The sequence below is a fragment of the Notothenia rossii genome, assembly GCF_949606895.1.
Source record: "Notothenia rossii genome assembly, chromosome: 3".
Classification (NCBI taxonomy): Eukaryota; Metazoa; Chordata; class Actinopteri; order Perciformes; family Nototheniidae; genus Notothenia; species Notothenia rossii.
Window position 1 is genome coordinate 37,527,756 of NC_136901.1, and position 15,000 is coordinate 37,542,755.

At 38.1% G+C, this 15,000-nt stretch overlaps 2 protein-coding genes across 2 annotated transcripts in view; both read right to left on the reverse strand.

Moving 5' to 3' along the window:
- cyld3 (cylindromatosis (turban tumor syndrome) 3) overlaps positions 1 to 4,325 on the reverse strand; it is a gene marked incomplete at its 3' end in the record, with an annotated part of 6,407 nt that extends 2,082 nt beyond the window's left edge. Inside the window, exons 1-4 of the mRNA XM_079671168.1 lie at positions 4,186 to 4,325; positions 3,753 to 3,981; positions 2,406 to 2,523; positions 644 to 801 (exon numbers count right to left, since the gene is read on the reverse strand). Of these exons, the coding sequence (XP_079527294.1) occupies positions 644 to 801; positions 2,406 to 2,523; positions 3,753 to 3,923 (447 nt within the window). The 5' untranslated portion in view covers positions 3,924 to 3,981; positions 4,186 to 4,325. The remainder of the gene's footprint in view (positions 1 to 643; positions 802 to 2,405; positions 2,524 to 3,752; positions 3,982 to 4,185) is intronic.
- A 307-nt stretch (positions 4,326 to 4,632) lies between these two features.
- LOC307032890 (adenylate cyclase type 2) overlaps positions 4,633 to 15,000 on the reverse strand; it is a 30,503-nt gene continuing 20,135 nt past the window's right edge. The window contains 10 exon segments of the mRNA XM_079671169.1: positions 4,633 to 5,963; positions 6,439 to 6,563; positions 7,044 to 7,158; positions 7,242 to 7,349; positions 7,424 to 7,570; positions 8,218 to 8,376; positions 8,459 to 8,543; positions 10,864 to 11,042; positions 13,635 to 13,712; positions 14,303 to 14,440. Coding sequence (XP_079527295.1) covers positions 5,829 to 5,963; positions 6,439 to 6,563; positions 7,044 to 7,158; positions 7,242 to 7,349; positions 7,424 to 7,570; positions 8,218 to 8,376; positions 8,459 to 8,543; positions 10,864 to 11,042; positions 13,635 to 13,712; positions 14,303 to 14,440 — 1,269 coding nt within the window. The 3' untranslated portion in view covers positions 4,633 to 5,828.

Genomic DNA, 15,000 nt, shown 5'->3' on the forward strand with positions numbered 1-15,000 from the left:
TTTAGCATGAAACACTTGAAATAACTAAAGGAGACAAACAGGGGAGAGGCTGAAGGAGCTGCTGACAGGTGAACTGACCAATCACAGGCTCTCACCAACATTTAAATAGACTGCATGTTCTATGTAGAGGCAATTGTTTTTATTTGATTGGTATTAAATCCGGTGTTGATATATTAGTTAGCATATTATGTCTTATTAATAATGTTGAAGTACTATTTGTAAATTCTTACTTTAATTGCTTATGTTTATATTTTAATGTAATGGTTTAATTTGATTACACATTACAACTTCTAATGTTTACGTATTATAAATATTCTATATATTTTATTCTAAAACGGAGCATTTGTCACAAAACTCTATTTCCATAGGGATAAATAAAGTATTCTGATCCTAATTTTTTTAATATATGGAAACTTTTTTATAGTGTTCTTGTATTATTTTCATATATTTCATATTGATTCACATAAGTGAGGCATACATGTTATCAAGGTTACAGTTTTTTAAATGTCATTGATTTCAATTTCACTCTCCACCTAACGTCGTATCAGAGCCGTATTGCCAAATCCCCACGGATTGAAATCTTAGGGATTAAAACGTTGATATCAATAGCGGTGTCACATTCATATCCACGATTCAAGTTTACCTTCAGCTGTACCCCAAAATACACAGCGCTGCTCCCTCTTGAGCGCGGCCCGATGTATTTAAGGTCTGCCTCTGCCAGCTCATCCTGTTGGCCGATCTGGACCCAGAGCGGAGAATCAACGGGCAGAGACCCACAAGTCTGCAGCTTCCCAGGATCTCCTAGAAATTACAAATAAAAGGACAACCTTATTACAGACGGAGGAAATAACTTATATGCTAAATATAACATTAGAAAGCTAATTGTTTAACATCATATACATCCAGTGGCGATCCTAGAGTTTATGTACATATTCCCTATCATGTTATTGTCATGTTGTTGCGCGTTGGCACTAGGGATGCCAGAAATTGACCATGATCGAATTCGAAAATCGGACAGCCCTGGCGAATATTAATCGATTATTCGCCCCCCCCCCCCCCCCCCCCAACCGCGGGAGAGAACTTTTTTTTTTTTACTCAATTTTCACTTGTCAGTTCGAAGTACTCTCTTCTTTGAACGTACCGCTTTGTTCATCTTTAGTTGTGTTGTTCTCACTGTTCTGTATATCGCCAATAAATCAATCGCACGTGTGACGGAGAGGGGGGGGCTTCTGGCTTCCTCCAAGTTTACAGTAAAACAAACTGGTGGTGTGACCAATGGCCATTTACAATTATTAAAACTATTGATATTATTAGCATTAGTCTATATTTTGGTTGAAACTAAGCCAGGAAAAAAAAAAAAAAACATAAATAATAATAAAAATATATATAAATAAAATCGATTTTTATAAATAATTTTCGATTTTGGAGACTGTAACGAATATTCGAAAAATCGAATAATCGCTGGCATCCCTAGTTCGCACCTTGAGTTCATATTGTAATTTTGTTGTACTTGTACAATGACAAATTAAAGATCTTATCTTCTTAACATCATATACATCCAGTGGCGATCCTAGAGTCGGTGGGGGCCCTAGGCAAACATTCACAGGGGGACCCTCGAACCAGCTTTTCATCACCACGCACATGTAAGCAGCATTTTACGGCGCGCTATGCATGGGGCCGCCTTGAGGGGGTTTCAGTAAATGAAAGGGTATTTCATGTCGTCGTTGCTGTGGACCTTCTTAATCTACCTTCTTTGGGGGGCCCCTTCTGGTCCGGGGCCCCAAGCAGTTGCCTGCCTTGCTCCTGTTCGCAAGGAGCGCCCCTGTATACATCATGTTCCACATTTAACCCTTGTGTTGTCTTTCTGTCAACTGTGCAACTTTTGTCTTCGTGTTTTGACTCTTTATAAAGATTATAGTATAAATAATTACCCACTTGGTTTTAGTTGTACTCTTCTCATTGAAATGACGGTCAATAAGACTTCATTAGCACAAAATCAAACCTAATTTCTGAGTTAAAAAAGGCAAAAATGTTGATGATGATTTCACTAAATTGACCCCAGAAGACCACAGATGCTATACATTGGAATACAATCAAAAACCCAGTGATAATGTTCATAATACATTGTGTGGAAAAATGTAGTTTACAAATAAAAACATATTTTGTATCTGTCATTAACATAAAATAAACCTTTATCCCGACAAAAGACATTTGGGAACGGGTCAAATTTGAGCCAAGGACAACAGGAAGGTTGTCAAAAAAGTGTTACAATTGTTTGGTAAAAGAACATTGTGTTTTTAACACAATGTTCTTTTACCAAACAATTGTAACACTTTAAGGAATGTTACTTCTGCAATATTTGTACTTCCACTATCATCACTGCTAGTTAGTATTAAATGAATTACTTAGAAGCTTTAGTCGGGCCTCAGGATCAGAAACCGCCTCCAACAGGCCGCTGAGGTCGGACGGGACTTCCAGCAGGAACTTCTTCTCTATTTTCAACATTAAGTCATTGTCTAACACCTGTGGTGAGAAACAGGCGGCAGAGAGAAAGACAAATATGAGCTAGTGGAAAGAAATCAGCAGTGAGTGTGAAGGAACCACAGGGTACCACACTCAGGAAGTGAGATTAAGTTTGAACACCCTTTAAAAAGGGTGACTCAACAACATGTCCTCATACCTTAATCGAAAATGCAGCACAAACACATTCTAAGATTAAAATGAATTGAAATAAGTAGGTTGGTGTAGGGCTGCTCAATTAATCATATTTTAATCGCAATTACGATTTGGTCTTGCAACGATTATGAAAACAACATAATCTAAATAAAACGATTATTTATTCATTTTAATTAATTAATTTTTTTTCTTTTGGTTTTTCAGTTGAATTGTACTTAAAGTTCAGGGTAATCAACTGTTAAAAACATACTGTTAACCTTTTTTTTTTTTTTTAAATAAATGGATGTTTTCAAAGTAAATGGATAATCGTTTTTAATAATCGTGATATCAATTATTGACCCAAATAATTGAGATTATGATTATTGCCATAATCGAGCAGCCCTAGGTTGGTGTTGAACTGCCTGTCCTCTCTCACCTTAAACCGCCTTTTACATCAAGAGTTAGAAAGGTGAGAAATGATTTTTATCTTGTATGACATCAAACTGAGTTTCGGTGTTTTTTTTTAAGTATCTATATTGATATGATTCAAGGTGGACAAATGAAAGAGCTAGTTAAACCTAAGCCACCACATGATAGAAAATAGATTAAATTAAATAAACAAATCAATATAAAATAAATACACACACCTATCATGATTTACACATATATAAAAAGTATACATCATAACAAATATACAAATATATAATTTAATTGGGTATATATATATATATATATATATATATATATATATATATATATATATATATATATATATATATAGATAGAGAGAGAGAGAGAGAGAGAGAGAGAGAGAGAGAGAGAGAGAGAGAGAGAGAGAGAGAGAAAGAGAGAGTGGACAGAATGTAATTATATTGTCTTGATAAAAAGGAGAAGTTACAGTAGTATGGGCTGGTTTGCTATAGCTTGCAAAATTAGCTAACTTAATATTACATGCATACAATATGAGATCAAGTTTATTTGATGCATGCAAATATAAAGGCTTACTGGGTAAACTATTCATGTTTTCTTTACTTTCTTACACTTATGTCCATTGTAATTGATAGTCTGTCTTTTAAGAATATGTGTGTTTATTATACCTTGACCCAGTAGCTGTCGCCTCTGCTCCGGCCCGCCTCTTGCTCCTGGCAGATGAACCCCCGCAGCAGCTTAATGGTTCCGTCCACCTGGTCCTGAACCTTCAGGTCGGTCGAGATCAAGAACATTTTTTGGGGGCGTCGCTTCCTGGTTTGCTCATGAGCCCCTGACATCTTCTGCGTGTCTTTGTCTATAGCCGGGTTCACGAAGGAATTAAATCCATTATATAACCTGTAAGATGAATCAAGAGTAGTTTTAAAACCACGACAAACAGGGTGGAAATGCGAGTTCACCTTCGACAGGTAACTCTAAACTTACTTAATTCAAAAGGAAGTCCATTTTTTAAAACAAACTATATCGCCACTACATTTTCGACGGACAAATCACGTAGTTAACTTTGTTTGAAAAATATGTAGGCTTTTATAAAACACTCACCAACTTCATCAACTCTGAACGTCAATATAGTTCCCTTCACATTTAAAGGAGCTACGCTTCAGTAACAACAAACCGCACCGTGAAGCAGGAAGCAGCGTGACAGTCACCAGCGGGAGCCAATAGGAAGTGAGAAAAGTTCACCAGGCGAGTTGTTTGAGCCAATCACAGCGCACGTGGGCGTTTCCGAGACTGCGGGAAATTCCACAGTTCTTCAAACGCAATGTAGTATTTATGTAAAAATATAATGTTTTTGAGAAAATGTCACATTAAAGAAAATACATGGACTGATTCTAAACCAAATATTGCACATTATAACTTAGAATTACAGCAATATGGTATTTTTGTATTGTTCTCTGTAGATATGTGTAGGTACCCCCTGATGTCAATGTGTTGTATGTTTGATGTCTTTTTCTTGAATAGAGAAAAATCGGATACACACAGACAGAATATAGCTGTATCTTCTTTATTAGTTTATAAATAAAATAGAAAAATATTTCTCTATAATGAACATACACTTTTTTTCTTGCATTCACACTTCCACATCATCCCTCACAGAAATACATACTCAAAAGAAAAGGATAAATATTCAATCAACACTTGGATTGTAATGCAGAACTACCTTTAAAAAAAGACAACATATAGGACAACATACGTAAAAGTGCAATATCGAATGTGATTTATCAGACTTGTCATGGCACAATACATCTGTATAACAGGATGCTGAAGTGTTGTAGCTTAATGTGTCAGTTGTGGGCAGTAGTGAATATAAAAACGATTCTTATTTAAATCAACATGGTTGCAGCACAGCTCTCCGTCTCCAGCAGTGAGCGATCGTACCGTTAACCAGTGGCTCCTTACTTTATATGGTTTGTGACACCTTTAGTAAATAATGTGTACTTGTAAATGTGTATGGGGCGCGAGAGCTTGAGTGAGATGAGTCATTTTCATTGGTTAACTTACCAAGAATTTCACATAAAAGCATAGATTACTGTGAATAATCTCGTAACCCACCATACTGGAGGATGGGAACCTGTGGAAACACCAATGAGTATCACATGACTCTTCAAAGTACACATATTGTTTAACCCCATGTTTCCTACATTTAAAGACACTTCTGTAACATGTTTTAAATGCCGTTTCGTTACTCAGTAAAACCACAATGGAGTGAAACCATGTAAATAAGTTAAAATAAAACAATTATATTGATATATATATGCGTATTTGAGGTATAAACTACCTTTCATATCCTTCATTAAACAACTGTAATCTTTGGTACATCTATCTTTTGTCCCTAATAAATTACAGGTACATGAACACTGTTGGATAGTGCATGTATTTCAGAAGTGTTAAATGTACCAAAACGATCATTTCAGATGATATGTTCTCAGAATAATACAGTGTAAGCAACATGATGTGCCATTAAACGATCCCTGAGGAGAAAACTCTGCGTTCAGTTTCCAGTTCTTCATTTAAATTGATCCAGATTGTATTTGGTGTCTCATCCAGAAGACCAAGGCAGCTTCTTAAAGTCAGTGCGAAGTGTGTGATGCTCACAGGAAGGTAATAGTTCATGAAATCAAACATTAGCTGCTAAAGTTTGGACCCCAGGTTTGAGTGATTAGTCTGTTTAGCATCTCCACAGCTCAGTACTGAGGGAACAAATGGTCCTTGTTGATGAAGTAGGTGGTGAGTTCCCCTTTGCCCTTCACGTTGACGACGCCTCTCAGAGTGACGTTGTATCCCACGCTCTCCACCATCTGGGCCGTTTCTTCCGTCACCTGGAAGCAGAGGGAAATGGAGAACAAACATAATGTGTGAGTGTTAAAAAACCATAAATGTTTCCCTCTTAAAGAATCTTAAACACACATTACTTTCAGCATTTAGCACTCATTACTTTTAGCATTTTAGCACCAAAGGATTTCCTCGCCTGGAGGTTTTTTCTAATTGATTTTGTTAGTTGCCTGATTTAACACAAGATGTTCACGTCTTGTTTCACAACATCAAATCAGTAAGTACCCCACTGGTAAATGTCTGAAGCTTTTACACATCTTAAAAAAGCCTGTTGCTAACAAGTGACTCAATGAGACGTCAAACATTAGCACCTTTAGCTTAGCGGTGGTGATGTGAAGTCATATGATTGTCATACAGTTCCTTTATACCCTAACTTCCGACAGTGCTTACAAAAATACTTCACAGGTGCCCCACCCTATCAGCCACCTCCACCTTCTTCTGTTGTGTCTCTATTTCTCTGACCTGTATCTTGTCCAGAACTCCGGTGCTGTCCATCCGGCTGGCCACGTTCACAGAGTTCCCCCAGATATCATACTGAGGTTTATGAGCTCCGATCACTCCTGCGATCACTGGACCGTGGTTTATTCCTGCAGGTATAAAAAAAACATGAAAGATCCTTACATTTTCATTAACATAAAAACATATCTTTGTGTTTTTAAAAATGTCCTCCTTGGAGTTGTTATTCTAGTCTAGAAATGTTTTTTGTGATTTCTTTGCTACTGTAATCTTTTCTTTATTTTATCGCAATTTTGTACCTTTTATTTGTACAGTTTAAAGATGCAAGTTAATAAGTCCAACTACTACTTTGATAATTGAGTCATTTCTGAAGTTACTTTGTTTACCCTTCAAATATGGAGATTTCCGGGGAAACTGCAATAGACATTTTTACACGTGTTCTGAAAATATATGTGGGCTGAACATTCCATGACAAAGAGATTCGTAAAAACCAAAATACTTGTGTACAAATTACATTAGGGAAATAATGGGGAAGGAAACCCAGCGTTATGTTTTGTCTCAAGTTTAAGAAATGTTATGTTTGTGTCCGTTTTGACCTAATGGTGACTCACCAATCCTGAGTTTGAAGCTGTTGAAAGAGTGTGTGTTGATGAACTCTAGTTTGTTCATCAGAGCGATGGCAAACTCCACCATGGTGCGCACATGGCTGTAGGACATCTCCACTTTCTGTAGGGGGCGCCAGAGACCATGTTTATGGCTAAGAGTTTTGATTTGAAAACGTTATTAAAGACATCTGTAGCTGAACAAACCTTTTCCTCATCGCTGAGTGGAGCGTGTCTCAGCCCCGCGGCGGCCATGTACGTACTGCCGATGGTCTTTATCTTCTCCACTGAGCAGAATTTGGGCTTAGAGAGAAGCTGGAAACAAAAGAGTGCAGTTAAGGACACAGACCTTATGTGACACGGGGGATGTTTAATCTTCTTCCTCATACCTCGTCAAAGTCCGATATGATCTCGTTGAGGAAGCGCATACACTCCAGCCCGTCCCTGTTGGCGCTGCTCTCGCTGTAGAACTCTTTAAACTGAGGCACCGAGGCGAACATCACACACACACAGTCGTAGGACTGACTGTACAGGTCCTGGAACACACATTTGAAATGAAAAAGGACTTAGTTACAAGATAACAGGCATTTGAAACCATCATCTCAGTGTCATTTCTAAGTGTTAATGATTTTCTAAATGGTCGATTTCTACTTTTCGGATACATGTTTTCACATTGGTTCATTGGTTAAGATACAAGAACTTTATGTTCCCAAATAAACGCAGGAATCACAATGCAACTAAATCAATACACACATATCACATCTCTTAACATACATGCATGCAAAGCTATTTTATTCAGACCTCACGGTTCATTTCAGTGATCTCAAATGCATTTTGTCTTTCAATTTCAATCTAATATGAAACTCTGCATACAGTAAAACATTAGAATAAAAGCTCTTACTGTCTCCTTAGAAAAACCTTTTTAAATAAAAAAAAATGTAATAAATACAAAAATATATTAATATTAATATGAACATGAAAATATGTGAAAATGTAAAATAAAAAAATTGAAAAAAGACATTATATTAGAAACTAAATAAGTAAAAACTTTGATAATAGATTAAATAAAATATTAATATAAACTTAAGATGCTCTGTTTGAATATATGCAGTGCTGTATTCGCTTTATTAAGCTGGCATAGCTAACCAGAGAACAACACTGGCAGATGACGGGTATTTAATACCTGGTTGCGGATATTTTTGCCAATGAAGTAGGAGGCGACGTGGAGCGGCAGCACGTTCTGAAGGAGCAGCTTGTTGACGTTCTCCATCGTCTCCATCTCCTCCCTCTCCGTCTTGAAGCAGTGGTCCAACAGGAAGTCTACCCGGCAACTCAGCTCGTCCTGACAGAGAAACAACAAATATCGAATGTGGGATATAGATTTATTTATTTTATGAAATGAAATGACAAAAACACACACATACCTGTCTGGCCAGTATGAGGCACACAATGTAAAAGATGACCAGCCAAACCCCCGACATGATCTGAGGGTCCTTCAAGATTCCCGGCCTGTAGAAAGACACATTGTTAGAGCCAAACTCACACATAATCTGGTATACTTCACAATCGTCACTCTTTTCTTCTTCCATTACATAATAATAATAATACATTTGATTTACATAGTGCTTTTCCTGCTGCTCAAAGCGCTTTACAAGCAAGTAAAGAAGAACAATAACAACAAAAGTAAAAAGTGCTAAACTAGGTGGAATAAGGGTGAGGGGTTAGTGGATTAGGAGTTGAGTGAAAAGGTGAGTTTTGAGGCATTGTTTGAATGATGTGAGAGTGTCTTAAAGGTCCCATGTCATGCTTTTCCGGTTATTACCCGTCCCCTTGTGTGTTATGAAGGTTTTTATGCAAGTAAACGGTCTGCAGAGTCAAAACCCTCAAAGTACACCCTGTAGCGAGTAAAACTCTAACACAGAAAAGACCTCCCCAAAACGCCTCGTTGGAGATACGTCACTGTCCATTGATTCTTCCGGGTAACTCATGATGTCATGCGTTACCCGGAACCAAATGGACCAATCCGTGGAGCCGTTACGTTAAGCCCCCGCTGATTGGTCCAAATTGACCAATCCACGGACTTCCTCACACACACACTCAGTGCAGGCAGCTCTGCTGATCTCTCCTCCCTGGCTGCAGGCTGATAACAGACAGTTGGGATCGCGGCGAAATTCTCTCTGCAGATCCATTCTCACAGCGTGTATCAACCTTTTTCTTACTCAATATCAAGCCACACTTATTGTTTTTACTTCGGCTGTGACTTTGTGTGTGCTCAGGATGAGTTTGGCTGTGTTTGGCTGTCGCTAAACAAGGAAACCACACCTCCACGGAGCTCAGCGCGATCCACAACGTCCCAACCAATCAGAGCACACTGTGCTCACAGGGAGGGTGAGGGCTGGAGCTATTGGAGCTACAACGAGCCGTTAAAGGCAGAGAGTGAAATTCAGTGAATACACGTAGTTTACAGAGATGCTGTTTGAGAAACCAAAGTGAGTTTGGAAAATTGAACAATATAAATCTATTCTAGTAGACCTCAACAATGGAATTATGATCAGTGGAAATGGCCATGACATGGGACCTTTAACATAATACAATGACCTAATACAGTGTCTTGTGTCTCAGTTAGTGTGGCCTGTGCCCCTGTGAAGGCCTCTCGCTTCAGAAAGCTCTTGAATAATTGATGGTGATCTGAAACTCCAGATAAGGATTCACAATCTGGACTGAGAGTGTTGGACAAAAGGCGGGACATCTAACACCAGCAAGGAGGACAAAGTGAGGACTATAGGTCAGTGAGTGAATGTGCACGAGTGGAAAGTGAACTTTACTGAGACTCTGTGTGCACAGCTTGCAGGCTGAAGCACTTAGTAACCCTGCCTGCACACAGACATGCATCTTAAGTTACACAATATCATCAAAATGAAGAATATTACGTACTATCACTGTACTTTACCAAATAACGAAACAATAGTACTTGAAGCTGTTTAATCTAACTTTAAACTTAGCTTTTCTTAACTTACTGTATGATATTTGTGCTTTTATTGTGTTATATTGTACATCTTTACCCGCTGACTTTCAATTCAAATAATTTGTTTATTGGGTTTTTTCACCAGCAAACAGTTATCTATCAGAGCATGTATCAAAAGTAGAGTTAGGGTCTGTAAGGGAAACTTCTGCAGCAATGGAGAGTCAGGACTCAGAGAGACACGAGGAGAGTTGGAGCTTTGATGTCAAACAATGATGTTTATTACAAGTCAACGGCCGGAGAATTCATATCACAAGTCACAGCAGCAAAAGGCTCTGACTGCACGGGTGGGTTGCCATGACAATTCTGCCCAGCCTATCTCTTGATAGACCTTTTAACTAGTTTACAGAGGGTCAAATCCACATATTGGGGATGGGCGTAAACATCTGCAGACACAGGAGATGTCTCTCACATCTGTGGAAAGCCAGCGTTCTCACAGTCGTAACCCCCCCCCTGTGCCCACCAGGTCAGGCCATGAAACCTGGTATCAACATACGACTGCATTATCACATTCCTTACAGGAGATTAGAAGCGGTGATAGTCATAAATGTCAACACACAGAATAAGGTTAATATATTTTAGGAGTAAGGAAGAATTATTCTTTGACACTTAGGAGTAAGACAGAAATATTCCCTTACAGGGTCCAGTGTTGGAACCCCTCCAAAATGCAAAAGATGAATCAGGAATGAATGGGAACTTTATCCTCTTAACACATTTGAAAAAAGGGCCCCATATTTTCCCAAATGAATTTGAGGAGCCACTCAGAGAAAACCTCATCTGCAGCTGTAGTCCTTATTAGTGACTCACTTGGTGCCGTTGTTGTAGAGCATGTTGATGAGGCAGTGTGACCTCGGGGCGTAGACGTGGAGGAAGAGCGCCAGATAAACCACCACGGCTAGCGTGAGCAGCAGTGCCTTCACAGACAGGCACGTCCGCACGAACACGATCACTCCCAGCATGGCCAGCAAGCAGCAGTACAGGTAATACTGCATGTTTCAGGAGAGGAGGAGGAATGTGTGTTGTGACAAACGAGGCGTGACGTTCAGTGACTGTACTGAAGCTCCACATAAAGAAACATACTCTTACTATCAGTGACTGTACTGTAGCTCAATAGTGCTTATTGTAGTTCTAAGTGCAATGCCTTGCGGCCTGTAGCACCATCCTTGATGGAGCATATGTGTGGGCAGGAAAGGAGTGAGCAGAGAGTAGAGTAGTTGTCGATTTGTGTTCTGTTTTCTGTGACTATCTGCCTCACCCTCTCAGACATTGAGTTGCGCGCGCTACTAAAGAGACGTGTTACCATGGAAACCAAACAATGTGTAGCTGTATTAAAGTCCGAGTGGAAACAGTTCTGAGTACATCTGATTTTGTCAGAAATCGGGAGAAATGCGGGAGAAATATAACCCCGGGAGGAAACCGGTAGAGGGGCAATGAAATCGGGAGTCTCCCGCGAAAATCGGGAGGGTTGACAAGTATGACTATCAGTGACTGTACTGAAGCTCTACCTAAAGAAACATACTCTTACTATCAGTGACTGTACTGAAGCTCTACCTAAAGAAACATACTCTTACTATCAGTGACTGTACTGAAGCTCTACTAAAGAAACATACTCTTACTATCAGTGACTGTACTGAAGCTCTACCTAAAGAAACATACTCTTACTATCAGTGACTGTACTGAAGCTCTACCTAAAGAAACATACTCTTACTATCAGTGACTGTACTGAAGCTCTACATAAAGAAACATACTCTTACTATTAGTGACTGTACTGAAGCTCTACCTAAAGAAACATACTCTTACTATCAGTGACTGTACTGAAGCTCTACATAAAGAAACATACTCTTACTATCAGTGACTGTACTGAAGCTCTACCTAAAGAAACATACTCTTACTATCAGTGACTGTACTGAAGCTCTACCTAAAGAAACATACTCTTACTATCAGTGACTGTACTGAAGCTCTACATAAAGAAACATACTCTTACTATCAGTGACTGTACTGAAGCTCTACCTAAAGAAACATACTCTTACTATCAGTGACTGTACTGAAGCTCTACCTAAAGAAACATACTCTTACTATCAGTGACTGTACTGAAGCTCTACCTAAAGAAACATACTCTTACTATCAGTGACTGTACTGAAGCTCTACATAAAGAAACATACTCTTACTATCAGTGACTGTACTGAAGCTCTACATAAAGAAACATACTCTTACTATTAGTGACTGTACTGAAGCTCTACCTAAAGAAACATACTCTTACTATCAGTGACTGTACTGAAGCTCTACCTAAAGAAACATACTCTTACTATCAGTGACTGTACTGAAGCTCTACATAAAGAAACATACTCTTACTATCAGTGACTGTACTGAAGCTCTACCTAAAGAAACATACTCTTACTATCAGTGACTGTACTGAAGCTCTACCTAAAGAAACATACTCTTACTATTAGTGACTGTACTGAAGCTCTACATAAAGAAACATACTCTTACTATCAGTGACTGTACTGAAGCTCTACCTAAAGAAACATACTCTTACTATCAGTGACTGTACTGAAGCTCTACCTAAAGAAACATACTCTTACTATCAGTGACTGTACTGAAGCTCTACCTAAAGAAACATACTCTTACTATCAGTGACTGTACTGAAGCTCTACCTAAAGAAACATACTCTTACTATTAGTGACTGTACTGAAGCTCTACCTAAAGAAACATACTCTTACTATCAGTGACTGTACTGAAGCTCTACCTAAAGAAACATACTCTTACTATCAGTGACTGTACTGAAGCTCTACCTAAAGAAACATACTCTTACTATCAGTGACTGTACTGAAGCTCTACCTAAAGAAACATACTCTTACTATCAGTGACTGTACTGAAGCTCTACCTAAAGAAACATACTCTTACTATTATTACTGGCTGCTATTTTGTATTTTCACAATGAACACAATCTGTAATAATAAGTGTGCAATATATACTTCCACTTTCACTAGTGTTACCTGGCTGCTATCAAAATACTCTATAAATGCTACACTTTATTTGTAATACTGTTACTGGTACTTTTGTCTGTCCGCCTGGATGTGTATTTTTGTGAATTGTAATTTCTCCAATTTCTATTTTGATCTTTAATATTTAATGCATGCCTCTAAATTCATATTTAGCTATCTTTGGCGCTTTATTTTTCCACTTCCACACATTCTGATTACCCAGGGTTATAAACAACCTTATCTTATGAACTTTAGGGTACGGTTCTCTCCTTTTATAGGTGGAGAAACATTGAAGGGCAAATATTAGTTTGCCTATCAAGTGTAAAAAACGAATTCAACATAACCGGGAAACTTAGTTAAACATCAATTCTGTATTTCAGGATTAGGAAATGCAGCTTCTATGAGACGATAATGAATTATTTAACTTAACACATTTTATTTCTTGTTCTTTTTAATCTTAGCGTTTCTTTCTGTGTGTTTTCGTCCTTTTTTTAAATGTAGCTGTTTCAACAAAGCTTCAGGTTGTTTTTCGTTGGAATTATAAGACTTTTAATTCAGATGAAAATATGACAAATAACATGTGGAGGTACTCACAGGCAGAGAGTAGAGTTGGAGATCCTCCAGCTCTTTCCTGTCGGTGATGGAGGTGCAGTTGTTTCCTGAAATGAAGATCTGAGAAACAAAGGAAGGGAAAGGAAAAATAGAAAGTGATTGACAGAACAACAAATGGATCTATGAATAATACGTTTATTTATTATAGCACCTTTCGAAGAAATAGAATTCACAAAGTGCTTCACAAGTAAGAACAAAAGTTTCTTTAAAAAAGTTTTTTTTTTTTGTTGTTGTTGTTTTGTTTATGAAATGTTGAAGTGACCAACTGACTGTATTTTTTTTTCTCTTTTTTTTGTTGTCTGAGATAGGAATGTCTCATTTTGTTATTGTAATGTCCATGTTTTGTGTCTGTAGCCTGTACAATAAATTTAAAAATAAATTTAAAAAAGAACAAAAGTTCAAATTAAGACCACAGAAACGTGAATACATTAACAACATGAGGCTGAAATGTAAGGTTAACAGGAAAACAAAACACAGACCACGTGGAGTCCTGAAAGGAACACACATAAGAACAGAACACATCACACACATCTCAAGTAGAAACAAAAGCCAATGTAAAAAGATAGGTCTTCAGTAGCTTTTAACGTTTTTAATGACAGGGAAAGAAAAACAATTGTGACAGAAGATCAGGAGGCGGAGGGGGAACTCACTAAGTTGAGGAAGGCCATCAGCAGCGTGATGAGCAAACAGAGAACGACCACGAAGAGACGCAGCACCGCCCGGCTGGAGACGCCGCGAGACAAACCAGAAATCCACTGAACACCCAGCGGCATCTTCGAACGCCATTTCTGCAAAACAAATAAACACAGACAGGCTGATTCAAAAGTTTAGACAAGCTCAAGTAAGTATTTATTTTCACCCAGGGTTCCTACAGCTTAAGACATGTTGGATGTCATACTTTTTAATCCCTCTTAAATGGCTATTTAAGGCCAATATAACAACAAACAAAATATTTATTTTGCACTAAACATCGCCTGGTTCCAGTTTCAAGTCATGACGCAAGATCTTAAATGGCCATCTCTTTTTGAATTTGCCTCAAACTAAATATAATGCAAGATACATGATTTACTAAATAGATTTGACCAATTATTTAGATATTATAAATTGCAATATCAGGAAAAAAATGTACATTCTTACCACATCTTAAACATGATATAGATTGTCATTAATTTATGCATTTTCCTACCAATCAAGGCCTTTCTTGGAGATGAATTCAAAGCCTCGTCACTCTCTCTCTTCCTCTTTTATTGAGATGCACCTGCTTTAATTTGCTGCTGATATAAAACTCAATACATAACCATAACTGCTCAGTTTTATTAGAAACAAACCACAGTCACTACTAACTTAC